This window comes from Apteryx mantelli, chromosome 1 (assembly GCF_036417845.1).
Source record: "Apteryx mantelli isolate bAptMan1 chromosome 1, bAptMan1.hap1, whole genome shotgun sequence".
Taxonomy (NCBI): domain Eukaryota; kingdom Metazoa; phylum Chordata; class Aves; order Apterygiformes; family Apterygidae; genus Apteryx; species Apteryx mantelli.
The window spans coordinates 8211088-8228934 of record NC_089978.1 but is presented as its reverse complement, the minus strand read 5'-3'; the positions used below and the strand labels follow the sequence as shown (position 1 = coordinate 8228934).

Here is a 17847-nt window from a genome sequence, read left to right as displayed (position 1 = left end):
AAACTTTCCAATTAAGAAACTTAATTAGATCTTCCCATCCCCCACCCGAAATATCCAAAGCATTCAATTAAGAAATATGTGAACTAGAAGTCTGTGATACTTATTTCAAGTTGGCCATTAGAAAAATTGCAGTCATGTTTAACAACCAAACACCATGAATTTTAGAAATCAAAATGCTCACGAGTTGAACTTCTGGTTCCAATGTGGGAATCAGAGTTTTCATCTGAAAACTCAGATCCCAAACTTGAGCTGTCACCTTCCTCTTCATTGTCACGACGAGATGTTAGCCAGAGTTGTGCTGCTTCTAGCTGGGGGGAGTTACTCTCATCTTTAAGAGGTGTGCTTGCTCTTCTGAGTTTCAATGGTGCTTTTAATTCTGAATTATTTTCAGAAGCAACCAATGATGTGCTTTCAGCTGTCTTTATTTTTTCATTCATCTTGAATGACTTGATTGTAATTGTCTTGGTCTCTCTTTCCAAGGGGGGAACATCTGTTGGAGCCGTATTTCTCTTTTCCCTTTCATGAAGTGTAACATTTCTTTTAGGGAGATCAGAAACTTCAACTTCATTTACTACCCGATCAGCTAATGAAGCTTTGCCATTTTGTTCCAAAGTTTCTCTCTTGATACCTATTTTCATCCGTGTATGATAGTTACTTAAAGCATTATAATAAGGCTGTGGCATTGTCATGGACAGAGTATCCTTGTTTGATGGAGACATAGGATCCTGAAACTTTCCTTGTACATGTAACTCTTTGGATATTGGAGATGAATATTCAGATGCTTCCTTAGGAAGCTTTTCTAGGGAACTACTGACTTCACTGAAGTCTGTGTGTGTTGAAACAAAAGTTTTTTTGATTGTTTCTTTTATTTCTTGAGGATGATCTCTCTCTTGATGGTATGGAGCACACATACATTGACTAGTCAGTATTTTATCTTCCATTTTCTTATCCATATTTTTCAGCATAGGAGCTGGCATTTCAGAGACCTCTTTCAGAAGCTTCTGCAAATTAATATTAAATACTTCATATACAGCTTTGGATGGAGCAACTGACCTTTCTATGGTCTCACTGACTTCCTGAGGTGACTCTGCATCACGCTGATAGGTTGCACTGCTAGCTGGCATCTCAGCAATCCTAGGTACTGCTCTGTCTGAACCCTTTGGTTCAGGAGGTGAAGTTTCAGCGGCCTCCTTCAGCAGCTTCCCCAAAGCAGAACTGAATCCACTGGCCTTGGATGGGGCAACTGACCTTTCTATGGTCTCACTGACTTCCTGAGGTGACTCTGCATCACGCTGATAGGTCGCACTGCCAGCTGGCATCTCAGCAATCCTAGGTACTGCACTGTCTGAACCCTTTGGTTCAGGAGGTGAAGTTTCAGCGGCCTCCTTCAGCAGCTTCCCCAAAGCAGAACTGAATCCACTGGCCTTGGATGGGGCAACTGACCTTTCTACGGTCTCACCGACTTCCTGAGGTGACTCTGCATCATGCTGATAGGTCGCACTGCCAGCTGGCATCTCAGCAATCCTAGGTACTGCACTGTCTGAACCCTTTGGCTCAGGAGGTGAAGTTTCAGCGGCCTCCTTCAGCAGCTTCCCCAAAGCAGAACTGAATCCACTGGCCTTGGATGGGGCAACTGACCTTTCTACGGTCTCACCGACTTCCTGAGGTGACTCTGCATCATGCTGATAGGTCGCACTGCCAGCTGGCATCTCAGCAATCCTAGGTACTGCACTGTCTGAACCCTTTGGCTCAGGAGGTGAAGTTTCAGCGGCCTCCTTCAGCAGCTTCCCCAAAGCAGAACTGAATCCACTGGCCTTGGATGGGGCAACTGACCTTTCTATGGTCTCACCGACTTCCTGAGGTGACTCTGCATCATGCTGATAGGTCGCACTGCCAGCTGGCATCTCAGCAATCCTAGGTACTGCACTGTCTGAACCCTTTGGCTCAGGAGGTGAAGTTTCAGCGGCCTCCTTCAGCAGCTTCCCCAAAGCAGAACTGAATCCACTGGCCTTGGATGGGGCAACTGACCTTTCTACGGTCTCACCGACTTCCTGAGGTGACTCTGCATCATGCTGATAGGTCGCACTGCCAGCTGGCATCTCAGCAATCCTAGGTACTGCACTGTCTGAACCCTTTGGCTCAGGAGGTGAAGTTTCAGCGGCCTCCTTCAGCAGCTTCCCCAAAGCAGAACTGAATCCACTGGCCTTGGATGGGGCAACTGACCTTTCTACGGTCTCACCGACTTCCTGAGGTGACTCTGCATCATGCTGATAGGTCGCACTGCCAGCTGGCATCTCAGCAATCCTAGGTACTGCACTGTCTGAACCCTTTGGTTCAGGAGGTGAAGTTTCAGCGGCCTCCTTCAGCAGCTTCCCCAAAGCAGAACTGAATCCACTGGCCTTGGATGGGGCAACTGACCTTTCTACGGTCTCACCGACTTCCTGAGGTGACTCTGCATCATGCTGATAGGTCGCACTGCCAGCTGGCATCTCAGCAATCCTAGGTACTGCACTGTCTGAACCCTTTGGTTCAGGAGGTGAAGTTTCAGCGGCCTCCTTCAGCAGCTTCCCCAAAGCAGAACTGAATCCACTGGCCTTGGATGGGGCAACTGACCTTTCTACGGTCTCACCGACTTCCTGAGGTGACTCTGCATCATGCTGATAGGTCGCACTGCCAGCTGGCATCTCAGCAATCCTAGGTACTGCACTGTCTGAACCCTTTGGTTCAGGAGGTGAAGTTTCAGCGGCCTCCTTCAGCAGCTTCCCCAAAGCAGAACTGAATCCACTGGCCTTGGATGGGGCAACTGACCTTTCTACGGTCTCACCGACTTCCTGAGGTGACTCTGCATCATGCTGATAGGTCGCACTGCCAACTGGCATCTCAGCAATCCTAGGTACTGCACTGTCTGAACCCTTTGGTTCAGGAGGTGAAGTTTCAGCGGCCTCCTTCAGCAGCTTCTCAAACAACTTTTGGGATGGGCTTAGAAAGAAATCAGAAGATGCCCCGAGAGTTTTATCCTTGTCTGCTGCCTGATGTTGTTGATAGAAAGGTTCAAATTCCCCAAACAGTTCCCCTAGGCCTTTTTTTGCATTTTCATCCTTGCCTATTGATGGTACATCCATTTTTTCTGAGTTTTCTCTTATTTTCTCTTTTTGATCAGCAGAAGAAATGTCATGGTTCTGCTCTACGCTTCTTTCAAAGAATATGTACTGGTCTGAGTAAAAAGCTGTCCCTTTGGAAATGTTTTCTTTTATGTTCAAGCCAGGTGACATCTCAGAGGCTTCTTTTTCCAACTTCTTTAGGCTTAATTTAAATACATCAAGCCCAGCTTTAGGTAGAACAAACTTATCCACAATCTCTACAACTTCCTCTTTAGGAAGATCAGCATCTAATGGAGTAGTCTTGTTCTCCACTGTTTCTATAGATAAACATAGCTGATCATCTACTGCCATCTCCTGTTTTAAGGCATCTTTATCATCAGGTGATTGGAACAGCTGCAAGGAAACCTGAGGCAGTTTCTGTAAACCAGAATTAAATGTGTTTTGATGTTCTTTTGATGAAACAATACTTTTTTCTATATATTCTTTAGCTTCTTGCTCTGGAAGACCCACCTTTTCCTTGGGTTTTGAGATAAATGCTTTTCTGACCAGTTGGATGGAATCTGTATTTTTTGTTTGTGACACATTCAGACCTTTAAGGGTAGGAGATTCTAATGGCAGTTCACATACTGCAGAATCTAATTTCTCTGTTTTCTCTCTCTCAGTTGCTTGGATTTGCTGTTGAATTAAGTCTTGTTTGCTCAGCTTACCTCTGCCTTTTTTATCTTCTTTTGATTCTCTTTGGTAGGTTACTGAACTAGTATTATTTGGCAAAGAAACATCTCCCTCATCAATGCTACTCTGTAATTTCACTCCAGTATCCCAGAAATTTCTCAAACTCTGAAACTGTGAAGGATTTGAAACTTGATTCTTGGGCTTTTCATTCATTTTTTCTTTTAAAGACAAAACCTTGAAGTTGGGCTTCTCTTGGGAACAAGAAACACCTTTTCCTTGAAACATTTCTTTCTCATTTTTATATTTGCTTTTTGGGGAGAATGAAGTCACACCAACTCGTGGCTGTAAGTTATTGGCTTTTGGCGGTTTTGTACATTCATGAACTTCACCATCAGACGGAAGTGTTCTTTCTAGTTTTTCAGCTGCATGGCCTGGCTCAAACTCAAAAGAGTTTTGGTGTTCATTTCTTGAAACCTGGCTTTCATCACTTAGTTCAGTTCTTCGTAACATATTGTTGCTTTGATCATCCAATACATTAGGTAAGTATACTGCAGTGGGTTTTATTTTGTCACTTTCTTTGAGGCCCTTTAACATGCTGCCATCTGATGCATTAATACTGACACCAGCTTCTTTCTCTCCATGACTGGGGATAGTTTTTTCCCTTTCCCAAAATGCTCTAATCTCCCTTATTCTTCTTTTTTCTCTAATTGCCTTCTCTGATTCATACCTCTGTGATGGTTGCTTGTATTCTTGATGTTCCAAGAGGCTTGATTTTTGATTTTGATGCATGATTTCTTGATCAGATTCTTTTTCTTCAGCTCTTCTACAGTCAAATCCTGTTAGTGATTTGTCATTTTCTTTCTCATTCTTTTCCCCTTGCTTAGGTTTCCTCCTCTCTTTTATCAGCTGTGTGTCTTCCAAAATACATGCTGGAGGTGAAACACTCTTCAGTTTTTCAGTCTTTCCAAATGGTAACTCTTCTGTAACTTGCGTTTTTCCATCCATGCTAGGCCCACTATGTTCGGTAGTAAGAACTGCTGTTCTGGTTGAGAAGTCCACGTCCTCTTTGGGTTCCCTGCCTCGCAATCTGGCATATCTAGGTTTCCTATCCCCAGCACCAGAACTTCTTTTAAACCAATCTAATACTTTTGATACGGACTCATCAGATGTTTTCACAAGGTCAGCAGCATGTTTGTCAGGCTTGCAAGTGGTTTTAGCATCTCGTTCCTCAACAAGATCAGGCTTACCTTGTTGAAGACCTGCAGAATTAGTATTTGACACCCCACGTGCTTCTGTCTTAGCAGAAAGCAGATGTTGGTCTGCAATATAAATAAATTTATCAGAGTTATGAATCGGACATAAGACTCTAAATCCATCTCAAAAATATCTCTCAGTTTTTACTCTTTTGGCAGAGAAGAGAGTTCTCTGTTCTTGTGTTTTGGGGAAGAACCATACAGCAAGCAATGAACTGGAAAAATAATTCCCACATTGAGATATCCTCCTGGAAGAATAGTCATATTACTTACTTTGTTTTGGGGGAGTGAGGGAGAGAAAGGAGAAAGAGGATGGATTAATCCTTAATATAAAGGAAATAGCAAAATGGAAGGGGGGGGGCGTAGGCATGTTTGTGTTAAGTCACATGGACAAATCCTCAAGTCACAACTGCATTACTATCAAGGACAGGCAACAACAATACACCAAAAATTCTTTAGTTCTCATGCAGACAGAACTACCAGATCTTAAGACAGAAATTTTGACAAAGTGCCATCACTTCACCTTCATCATCCATGATAAACATGCCTAGCTAGGATCTGATCTGATTGTTAATTCTTAAAAATACCAATAGAAGATCTTCTAAAAAATACTGACTACATTAGAGCATTAGAACACAAACAAATGGATTAGTAGTTTCAGAAGTAGTCCTGAAATATGTAGCACATTCCTATTATTTCTGCTTCCTAGTTAATAATTTCTAGACACTAATGATTTGAACGCTAATGAATTTGGACTACATGCTTTTGCATTCTGTTCATCAATCCCATCAGTTCTCTTACCGGGAGAGTTTTTTAGTGACTTTGATTCATGGCTCAAAAATTGGTTTGATTTGTTTTCACGCGTCTCATCAACAATCAGTTCTTTATTGTTATTTGGCAGGACAGTGCTGGAGGGCCTCCTTGGAGTTTCGAGTTTCTTAGAAGGAACTGTCTTTGTCTGCAAGGTTTCACTAGCCAGGAAGACTGACCTGTTAGTGTCAGAAGGACTGGATGCCAATGTATCTTCTTGTAAATGATCTATTTCATTTACTTGTAAAGCCGATGAATAGATTCCCAAAGGCTTTACAGCAGAAATTTGTTTATTCCCAAGTGAATCTGACCTAATAGCATCATTTTCACTACTCTTAATTTCATCAGATTCTAACAAATCAAACTCTCCTATTTCTCTACCATGATGCAGCTGTGGGCTTTGCAGAGGTTCTCCTTTACCTATGCTAGAAGAGAACCTGACTTGTTTTAGTTTTTCTAGGGAAATTTGTGAGGAATCTTCCGCTTCTTCCATAGCAGAGTTTTTCTCAGTTTCTCCTTCAAAAATAGTTGAAGTAGGAAGACCACTCTTAGTCTGAGCATCAAACATCTGATTAACACGAAGAACTTCAGAATCGGTGGAACTTGAACTTGAACTGCGCTTCAAAATGCCCCTAGGTGGTGTACTAATGCCATTAACCCTGTCAGTTCTTTTAGCTGGTTTTGGAACAATGTCTTCTTTTTGTGACACTGGATCTGTTGCTTTCTGAATGAATTTTCTAGCTTTTGGGACAGGAGGCTTAACTGGACTTCTCTGTGATTGATTAGTAGGTTCTACAGAAGACTTCTTAGGCTTCTCTGTTTCGTTGGTTAGTAAGTTTGTTTTAGGTTGGTTCTCTTTTGAAGGTGACAAAATCTCTGCAAGACATATATAGAGAAGAAATTCTGAGTTTACATGACATCCATCTGCATAAACAGAGGGGTATGACACTGTGCAGACCTAGTGCAGCAATTATATTGATTTATTAAAACATTTGACAATGAAACATATGGGGGAATTCAATATAGGTGTTGATTTCATTTGTATAGAACAGGAAGTCTTGATAGATGAAAATCCTCTAGTTAGTTAACATTTCTAGAACAAGAAACATTTAATGATTCTAAAGATAAGGAGCACAGTATCAACACAATTCCTGCAAGGGAAAAACTCTGCAGGGAAAGGCAGCTTTTGAATACACAAACACTTTTTGAGGTTCAGAACATAAACAACACTCTACAGAGATGAGCAGGCTATTTTCACCTTCAAATGGAACAAGGTAAAATGCAGAAGTGATCTCCTAGTAGGCGTATGGATTTTTTTATTCCTAATGTGTAAGTCTTTTCCTTTTTTCTGTTAGCAAGCTTCATAACAGAGACAGGAGAGTAATTTTCACATATGAGCCTGTAAATTACAACTGCAGTTTCAAAAGCCTGTATTATGGTATGTCATCTCCTATCTCCTACTTGGTTGCAGAGCATACTGTGGGAAAGGCAAGATTCTGAAGGAAACAGGACTGAGAAAACCAAGGAAAAAATGAACAAAGATTGAGAGCTAGGTTTGACCCTTCTTCTGTAGAGCCAACAGGAGCAATGACTAAAGGTTATAAAGGCAGTTACACCAAAATCAAGGAAATTTCTCTGTTCTTTGTGTTTCAGGACAAAACAGCCCTCTTAGATACAGTGCTTAATGCAGACTAGAAGTGTGGGTGAGGAAGACAAAAGCAAAACATATTTACTTGCATGAACCAGCCATTTCCTAAGTATATATGTTTTACATGAAGTTTGAAATGAACTATTTGAAAATTTTAAGTTGCACAGTTAAGATACCAAAATCTGTTTCATCTTACAGTAAGAAGTGACAAAAGGAAAAATAATTTCCACATCCACCGTGATGAAATTCACATGCATATGATACACAAATAAGAATATTTACCCTTCTTTGATAGCTGAGGTAGACTGACTGGTCCATTTTCTGATTCTCCACTGTTTGGGTTCTCACCTGATGAAGTGGAATTAAATGGATTTCTCCTTTGCTGTAAAAATAATAGACATTATCATTGGAGTCAAAATATTATACCAAATACAGTCTTGGCAAAATAAATGAAAGTGCAGCAATTTCCTCTGCCTCACTACCCTGTCAGCAAGGAATCTAAAAGCATGCCTCCTAAATGGGATACATGACAAGAAGCCTAAACAATTAAAATCAGTGTACTGACAGAAATGCTAGCAGTAGCCTAATCCTACTCTTTTTGAAGTCACCAATAGCAGACATAGGCCAACACTTAAAGACACTCAAGAATCCCAAATTGTTGTGAACTAGATAATTTTCTCTCTATTTCTGTGACTTGAGAGATATTGGAACAGAACAAGACAATTCTTTTCCGTGGTTGAGGAGGTTGGAAACAAAGTCAGACATACACAGCCGCTGATTATAGTTATAATAGCACCTTAGCATTGAACTTCTAGTGGTTCCAAGACCAAAAATATTCAAAATTTCCAATTTGTTATCTTACTCCCTCAGTTCTCTAATTATCTTTACCACTCAACCAGAGAAACACACAAATTGTAAAAGATAACTTTTGCTATATTCAATATATCATACCTTTACTGGTGAGACTGCTGCCTTCCCAGATTGTCCCTGTGGTTTGTCTAACACAGAGGTTATTGTTTTAGAACTGCAAGGAAACAATATATAATATGGTCAGCAACCACGACATTAAGTCTAAACCCCTCCCCTCCAAAAAAAACAAGAAAAAAAAAACCCACCAAGAAACCCAACAGAGATTCAGCTGCACATACTTTACTTTCAGTGCCAATATAGTATATTTTTCCATTCAGCCTGTTCTCATCATATTCAGAAGCAAGCTTCCCCCTTTCCATAGCAAGGGGATATTCTTGCTGATTTGTTTCCTTGCAAAAATTTCTTTGCTTGTGAAAGAACTCAATATAACTACTACCTGACAGAACAGAAATCATCTTTCTGGTAACTTTTAGGCTAGCAAACTTTATTGAAATAGAGCCATTCTCTAAATCAGATCAGTATTAACATCTCTGTCCTTTTCATACACTAGTACTTCTAGGACTGGAGCTTATGTGGAAGAAAGTGTTAAAATCTGATGATACGGAGTTTTGCAAAGTGTCCAAGCCAGAAAAAAACAGAAAAACACCACTACAACTATACCAAAGATGTGATATGCCACAAAGACAGTTATATCCCCTCAGTGGTACAAATTATATGCTATTCCTTCAATTAAGATGCTATCAAATCACAGGTTTTATAAATAAGTAAATTCAGTTATTAATTGTTATCCTAACTGAGCATATCCCAAATTTTAAAGTTTTTAAAAAGCTAAAGAGATAGTTCCTACATTATACCAAGAAATATTTCTTGTCTATTTGCAAAATAATGCAAGGTTTTTGCAAAAGAGTCAGATTACGTTTATATTTTGAGTTTATTTAAACAACCCAGACATATGAAAAAGCATTAATTTTTGAAGGCAGAAGTTAGATGTGGATTTAAATACGGTCTTCATATAGTGAAAAATCAATCTAGGATTGTCCATTAACCACATTCAGTCTACTAACTTCATATAGTACAATGCTGGCATTAATCAACTTACATGATTATGATTTCGGGGATGAGGGAAACAGGATGAGGCAGGAAAAAGGAATATTCTCCAGGTAGGAAATATGACCTCAGGCTAGGAAGGAATGCCACTAATATGTTTTTTCCAGTATAGACGTAGAAGGAGACTGATACTGAATACCTCCTTGGTCAACGATCTTTAGCATTGGTGAAAATACTTCGGGATATTGATGGGTAAGTAGCAGAGCCACGAAATAATGCTTTTGAGGGGGGATGTGGTATCTCAGGAGGAGAAAACAGCTCCCAGCTCTTATGAAGTTCCAGGTCTAAACAGGAGCCTCCTCCTCACATGGAAAAAGCCCTCTGCAGTCAGGTAGTTAGTGACACTCTGCCCTCCTGGGGAGGGAACAACTTCCCCAGCTCCTCCAGGTTTCAGCACGCAACCTCTAAATTGGGAAAGAAATGGCTGGCAGCTACCCTCGAAAGGCTGCCAGCCCCTGCGCTGCTAAGTATGTCCCAGAAGTGGCATCGTTCCCCTTTTACAAATGGAAAAACATAATTACAGAGAAGCTAAGAGGATCCAGTAAAATGAGCTGCTTGAACACAAAGCTATGAAAAAAATCCATTAGTGGTCTGAGCTATAAACTTCTGTCTCTCTTTCTTGCACTTTTGGTTCAACGTTACCTATATAAATACATCTCTACGCAGTCTGATACAAACTTAAGGCACATACTTATCTTGTAATGGAAACCATCTCACGGGTGAACCAAAGAAACTGCTCTTATATTTTAACAGTAAGAGCCTGTATGTGTGTGTGTGTGCGTGCACACATATATACATACACCTACACACGCACACTATATACACATACATACACACAACAGGTATAGCAGATGTTTTTTTTTTCTTTTCTACTCCTAAAAACATATATTTCTTTCATTCTCAGAGAGTTCACTATTGCTCTAATACTCTTTAATTCTGAAAATATATACATTTAAAGAAACTCTGTTCTGCTGAGCTGGGGTTTGGGGTTTTGTTTTTATGAGTATTTGCATGCTCCTGCACCTGATGTCTTATCTACACCATTATCTCAACAGGTCAAACATGATTTTTTAGGTCTAGGTCATAAACACTAGAACCCTTCCCTCATTTTAAACAACGGCAATACTGTTATGTATTCTGGGCTGCAAGAAACTGATAAGACATTCTTTTGTCTACAGTTTCTACAGGTGGGGCAGCAACTTTTTAAATTCTCATTAAATGCACGCAGTCCCACAATATTTTAATACAATGATAGTTCAAATTTGTCACAGAAGAATTTAAAAGTTGCTATTTTGGCATTATATACTGAAAATCCCGTTCTAAAGAAAGTATGAGCTAAAAAAAAAAAGGTCAAGATCCTAAAACTGAGTTTCATGACAAAAGGTCTGAAAACTTGAGTTTATCCTCAGCCCATACAGGTGAGAAAACAGAAAAAAATTCCCAGATGTGCTGCATCAACACGGCTAGTCTGAAAGAGTGTATTAAGCCAAGCTACCAAATACAGATGGAGGAAGGAATTACTGCATTGCAGTTCGGCAAGACCAAGTTCTGAGAGAGACAGTGCAGAGACACCCAGTACAGACCTGAGCTGAACCAGACCTGTGAGAGCTCTGTGCAGGCTGCACGGCACTGTCAGACCGGGGACCAAGAGGCAACCAGGCCAAGGCAGCCGTGAAGCTGGAGGAAGGCGTTACGGATTTGCATGCACTGTCAATAGAGTCTGCTCAATTCAACATCACATTCAAACAAATAAGCTCCCCTAGGATCATCCAGAAGGCTAGAAAGTCTGGGGCAGAAATTCCCATCTGGAGGGAGTAAAGTTATTGTGATTTAACTGTGCTCCATAGAAATGGTCTTATCCAGGTATCCCAGCACCCCTGTTATTCCAGAAAAGAAAAATAGACTGTAACAAAGTTATGTGGATTTTAAGAAATAGGGCTTTGGTGCAAATTTTCACCCTACAGAACTCTAGGACACTCATCATCTGTTCAATATGGTCAGCTAAGAATATTTTCTAGCACAGGGAAGAGAGAAAAAAAAAAAGAAAAACCTATGAATGATAATCTGAGAGGCAAAACCCCTTCAACACTGCCCTTTCTTGAGGTTCAGCTTGTAGATGGATGGTATCACTGAACAGAGGCAATATTGACAGTGTGAGTGAGTCACACCACGAAACTCGTTCTGTGCAAGGTTACACCTTCAAAGACACTTCACACACCCAGCCCATGAAGGCTCTGATACGCAAGAAAAGCATCATGGGGGTATAACACCAAAGGAAAAAAAATTTGTTTATAGCTTCATTACTGGAGTTAGATATTTGGGGTTGGGGATGAAGATTACTATCCTAATTTTAAGAATATATCTGTGGGCTGATTTTTGTTGTGCCTAAGGTAACACCTTGACTTGATAGCAGTTGAACAGGCCACAAAGCTGCGTTTGACCTCAGCAGTTCACAGACACAAATCTCCTACCAGAACTGCACTGTCTTCACATTCAGTAAGAACTGTTTTGGTTTAAGAACAGGACCCAAGGCAAACATCTGGGTAATTTGCTGTCACATACCTTCTGGGCCCAATCCTGAGGTTCAGCTGTTTGGTTCATGCAAAGCCTGCGGGCCAGTGCTGACCAGAAGCCCATTCTTAAGGGAAGGAGAGGAAATAAAACAAAACAAAACAACCCCCCCCACTCCCTACAAACCTACCCTTAAATTAACACTCAAAAATCCCAAGTGCCTGAACCACCTGTACGATTTGGACACTTGGAAACTGTTAACCCGCTTTATGCAATAGCAAACTCCAAAATGATGCTCAGCTTCATCTTTTTAGTTCTAGCCATGTTGAGACTATTGTTTTGCAAGAGGAAGAGTCAAGAGGAATAACTCCTTGCGGCTCTGCTGTCCTAAAGACTGAACCAAATGCATGCAATGGCTGAACCAAATGCATGTAATGGCTAGGCCTTCCCTTCCCACCCTAACTGGTGGGGCTATTGCTTTCCCAGCATACTGTGTTTCCCCTCAGTTCCTAATCAGCTGCTGTCATTAGAGACAGGCATGCCAGCCATGTCAGACCAATACAAGGAAAACAGAAAAAGAGTATTTTAGAAACCTATGGTCCCTCCTGCAATTTCCCACATAAAATATTGCAGAAGCTAATCTTAGTTATAGTGAAATAAACCCTAGCTGAAGTCATAAGCATTGAATTGCACACAGTGCTACCACATTCGTTTGCTTCAGCTTTCACATTTCAGAAGCCAACAGAGATGTTTAATCAAGTATTTATGCAAATAGTCCTCAAATCACCTCAAGTTAAAGACCATGATCAGTTCACTGACTTTCAGAACACACTGTCTACATTTGGCAGAGGAGAGAGAGGAGAAAGAAAAAAAAGAAAAAAGAAAAAAAAGCCAGACTGTAGTTTCATAATGCTTTCTCGCAAGCACAGATCTGAGCTTACCTGATGAACTTGTTCTTAAACCTCATCATTTTATATTTTTTGTGAAGAGGTTGTCCTATCAGTTGTCCAGAAGTTTCTTATTGCTTATCAATCACACAATCTGTTGTGTTGTGATAGTAGGAGTAACATTATAAAGCTGTACTTATTTCAGAGTATCACTTTCTTTCTGCAGTGTCCAAGATGATATGCAAAACACTAAAATATATATTAATTTAAAATTAAACAGCAGCATGTCTTGTGCTGTCCATAAATAATTCAGTAACAATCTTCTGAAGGTAAAAGCCAACTGCAGAAAACTACGTTCAGTAACAGCTAACTGTAGCAGCATTATTGGCCAACATTTTTGGGAGGGTCTTAAGTTTCTTCCTGTGATGAGCAACTTTAATCATCACTACAGAACAACTTCATCTTTTGGGGAACACTGTAACAAAGGATTTTTTATGTTTGACCTTTTTCAACAAGATTTTACATGTGGGTAAGATAGATAACCCTCTGAGCTCACTGAAAATGATACGTAAAGGATAAGTAAAGACCAGTAACGCAAGCCAGACTCGTTAAGACTTACACCAGCCTTTGGTGCCATTCATCGTGAGGGTGGGTGCCCAGTTTGCAGACCATGAAAGTGAAAGATGGAACTGCTACAAGGTATTGTACAAATGCATAGTAGGAGACAAGCCTTGCTGCAAAGAAAAAACAGATGATGCACAGAGAAGGACTTAGAAGACAGGCAAGAAAGCGAAAGGTTACAGAACTGATCAACAGTACAACCAGAAGTACAACAGTCATCCTAAAAAGTAACTCTGGCTCTTAACTGACTCTATTCACTGAAAGCACAAACACTAGCTACCTTTGTTACACCCTGGTCCCCATTCCAATGCTTTCTTGTTTCCTCAAACTAGGAGATTATCACTTTTCTTTTCAAATGCAGGTTTTTGGAAAGCTTTTCATACTGCCAGATGAATTACTGCATGTAGGCATTTTAAAGAGAAAACATTTCCCTTTCCCCCAGAAATAAATTCAGTACATTTCTGATCAAAATGGAGCTGTTTGGGATGTTTATAGACTTGAGATGGAATGACTTAATACAAAATCCTTTTCAGTTCAGAAACTACTTCTCATGCAACTTTCCTGCAACAACTAGATCCATTCAGTCATACTCAAGCAGACTGTCTTGCACCACTCTGAAAGGAAGCTTCTCTCTTACAGAAAGACTTTTTTTTTTCTTGGTAGAATCAGATTTATTTTTCCTCAAATACCCAAAGGTTCCGGTTCTTCCCACAAATTTAAAGCTCAGGCTGAATCAATAGTCTCTTCTCATTGAGTGACTGAATGAAAAGATGAAGAAGTTATTGTCCCCAAATTAGTGACTGTGAAGGACTCAACATGGTCAGCAGTTCGAAACTGAAAATCCTGGTCTCACTTCTGGAGGCAGACTAAACTCTGACACAAGAATGTGTGTGGGACCATTCTACACACCTTTGACAACTTTCTCCTTGTAGAAGTCAGCCAAAGATAGCTGCATTCAAACACAGAACATTTAACAATGCATAACTAAGATTTGTCAACCTTTCACAGGCATGAATTCCTCGGGCCATTCTGAAAAAATATTTGGAGCTCTTTGAAATCAGAAGAGAAGACAATATTTTGGAAGGAACTTACAGCTCCCAAGTTTCACCAGTCCTGATGCTCACACGCTAACTCTGAACAGACAGCTTACCTTGAACTAGATTTCACTTCTTCTTCTTCTTCTTCTTCTTGATGTTCCACAACACCATATAGTTTTGGTGGTACAAAGACTTCTTTATTGACATTGCTCACCCAGCTGCTCTTTGCTTTGTTTGATTTGTTCTGACTCACTTCAGCTAAAACATGAAACAAGAATATAGTTGTCTCCTATATGTTCACACAGGATTTCACAACAAGCAAATACAATAATTTACCTTCAGTCCTGCAACTACTTCCTAAGTCCACTATACTTATGTGCACAGTCCGGCGATTTCTGAAGAATAAATTTTTCTTACTACTAGAAATTTTGCATACTGCAGTAAATACTTCATTCTACTGCTCCAGGTATAACATTGGCTTTAGACCTTAAAAGTGATCTTAAATGAGGAAGATTCCTACAACAACCCAGGTAAAGACTGATCCTCTAGTTCTTGCAGCTAGGTACACACGGAAAATTCAGTGACATGTCATGAGGAAACAAATACAACAAAACCATAGGAAAACTGAAAAAAAATTTTTTTTGAAGTGCAGTAAATGAAGTCAACCACTCCCTTGTTATAGCAGTAAATTGGAAGTTGGTCATAGTTTTCATTTAAACAGGTGGCTAATTCTTTATTGATAGAATTAACATAAAAAGATAAAGAGTAAATAAATAAATAAATAAATGAAGCAAACGAAAAAAAAACCCAAGATCCACACTCATTCATATATTTGTATATTGACCATATAATTGTATTTCTTTTCAAAGTGGGACAGAACCCTCTTTTGGAGCCAAAACATTAATGATATATTTATTCCTCTACCATTTTCTGTACTTCTGCAACAGTTTAAAAGTCAAGATATTTTCAGTGTTCAAAAATAAGATTTGTGTTCCCACTTTTGCTATCTATAACAGTAAGCAAAAATATTTTGATGTTTAACGAGTCTTTGGAACCAAACAATTGTGCAGTTCTGAATGTACCAGTATGTGCCTTTGTTTAAGTAATAAGACTGGGAGTAATTATCATTCCTTAAAGATAATATGGTTTTAGGTACTTTCCTCTAAGCCATAGGCAACAGTTGCTGTAAAATATAAGCCAAACACTAGCTAGAATTTTACAGCTGATTTTTATAACCCTCAGTACCAAAAACAGGCAAAACCACACACACACCACTCTCACCACCTGTGTATTTCTGTATTCCTTTCTGTTTCAGGCCTTTTCTTGTTAAGTTAAAATCCCCAAAACCCCTCAAAGTAATCTCAAGCTGACCAAACTACCATTATGAAAACAGTTCCAGTTGCCAGAGTCCTAGGCACATATGCTTCAATGGTTGTAACTACTAGCTCTAGTTTATAGTGCCTACCACTGCAATCCATCTGAAGTACCTTTGGTCACCTTAAAAAAAATTAAGTCTCAGAGGTCTCAAACTGAGCACCCAGAATCTGGAAAACTCATACTGAAAAGTGATTTCTCAATCCCTGATTCTTTGCATGATCCAGGGTGACACACAGGGCCTCAGGATTGAAAGTGAGAATGGGATCCAGGACTGGAGGGGGCTTTTAGTCCAGTGCATAAACACAAGACAGTCCCTCCTACTAGCAGTCAACACCCCAAATTCTCTCTTTGTACATAGCATTGGGGGAGAGGAATGCTTACACCATAAAATACACAGGAAAACCCTCCTTTGCATAATTTTTTGCTCACAAGGCTACCTTCCTTGGAGATATTCAAAACTTGTCTAGATACAATCCGGAGCAATGTGCTCTAGGTGACCCTGCTTGAGCAGGAGGGCTGGACTAGATGATCTCCAGAGGTCCCTTCCAACCTCAACCATGCTGTGATTCTGTGATATTCTTTTTGTATTTCACAAGCAACGATGTCTGAGGTTACCTAAGTAAGAGCATCATCTCCATGCCAGCCTTTCCAAAATAAAATATAAGGAAAAACATTATAAGCCGCATGCTTACCAAGCGTGGCAGGCTTCCTTCGCATGGAAGCTCTGATAATATCTGCTCCATGTATCTTATCTCTGTGCCTCTTTGACTTTGCTTCATAAAACCACTGCCCACTCATATTCTTTAGCTGGACATCATCTTTGATTTTTTCCGGTAAATGCCTGGGGAAAAAAAAAAAAAAAAGAGTGAGAGAGAGAGACAGAGACACTGTGCTTATTTGTATGAACAGAACAAAAGTCCGCAAAGGGAAATACTAAATCTGATGTGCATATACAGGTTCACAGCAATACTGAAAGCAAGATAACAGAGGGAGGGGGAAGAAAGTGGAGAAAGGTACTAAAGAAAAAAAAAAAGCTAAATTTTTTTTTAATACACTCACCAAACTGTCTCTTTTAGAAACCAGGAGACTGCATCATAATCAAAATCTTTAGGTATAAGCACAGCATTTATCATGCTTAAAAGTACAAGGAAAAGGGAAAATCCAAATGCATCAGTGACAGACTCTTCACGGTCTGTTGAGATGACAGTTTCTACTTTAAATACAGCATATAGTGTTATTCTTACTCATCTGAACTGAAATTAAATTTAAGCTATTCAAGTAGTTTTTACAAAGAGGTATTTCTAACTGGTTTCACTAGCACTGAATGGATGTTGTGTACAGACAGATGCCAGACTCCCCCATGGGATCTTTATTGCCATGGGAGCAATTTTGTACTTCCCTTAGGAGAAACCCTGATTAGGGCAGCCTTGCTGGCTGCAGGAGAAAAAATTCTTCCCACACTACTAGCAGACTTTGTAAATCCTAACAACTACTGTGCAGAAGAAATGCTACTCATTAAAACACCTGATCACTGCCATTTTGGTTAGCAGATTGCACAAAATATCCACCTCTTCACAATAGTTCATTTACTTAAATTTCAGGAAGCATGGCTTCAAATAAAGGCTGTGAATTGTAAACACCAGTATCTTAGACACAAAACATACATACTCCGTGCAAGCGGCACACTAACTGTAGTGGATGTACAGCTACGCTCTTTGGCTTCAGGCATGTCCCTTTGCTTCTCAGTCAGCTAGGTAATTTAGCTCCAGAGACACCAGCAGCTGCCTTTACTTCTGTGATTCATGTACAGTAGTTGCTTAACTAATGTTTTTGTAGCTTAAAATCCATGTTGATAATATAAGGTGTTCCTTTAAAATTTGTGTATCCTTCTAAAATAGGGAATCTGAGTTCCTCAACAGCGGATCTCTTCAGTTATCTTATGAACCAGGACCA

The 17847-nt window shown here is 39.9% G+C and overlaps 1 protein-coding gene across 2 annotated transcripts in view; it reads right to left on the bottom strand.

Annotated features, from left to right (window-relative positions):
- SYTL2 (synaptotagmin like 2) overlaps positions 1 to 17847 on the bottom strand; it is a 58973-nt gene that overhangs the window by 17774 nt on the left and 23352 nt on the right. For both annotated transcript variants that reach the window (XM_067315486.1, XM_067315559.1), the window contains exons 3-8: positions 16587 to 16735; positions 14631 to 14775; positions 8436 to 8508; positions 7767 to 7866; positions 5828 to 6712; positions 5021 to 5092 (exon numbers count right to left, since the gene is read on the bottom strand). In XM_067315486.1, the coding sequence (XP_067171587.1) occupies positions 5021 to 5092; positions 5828 to 6712; positions 7767 to 7866; positions 8436 to 8508; positions 14631 to 14775; positions 16587 to 16735 (1424 nt within the window). The remainder of the gene's footprint in view (positions 1 to 5020; positions 5093 to 5827; positions 6713 to 7766; positions 7867 to 8435; positions 8509 to 14630; positions 14776 to 16586; positions 16736 to 17847) is intronic.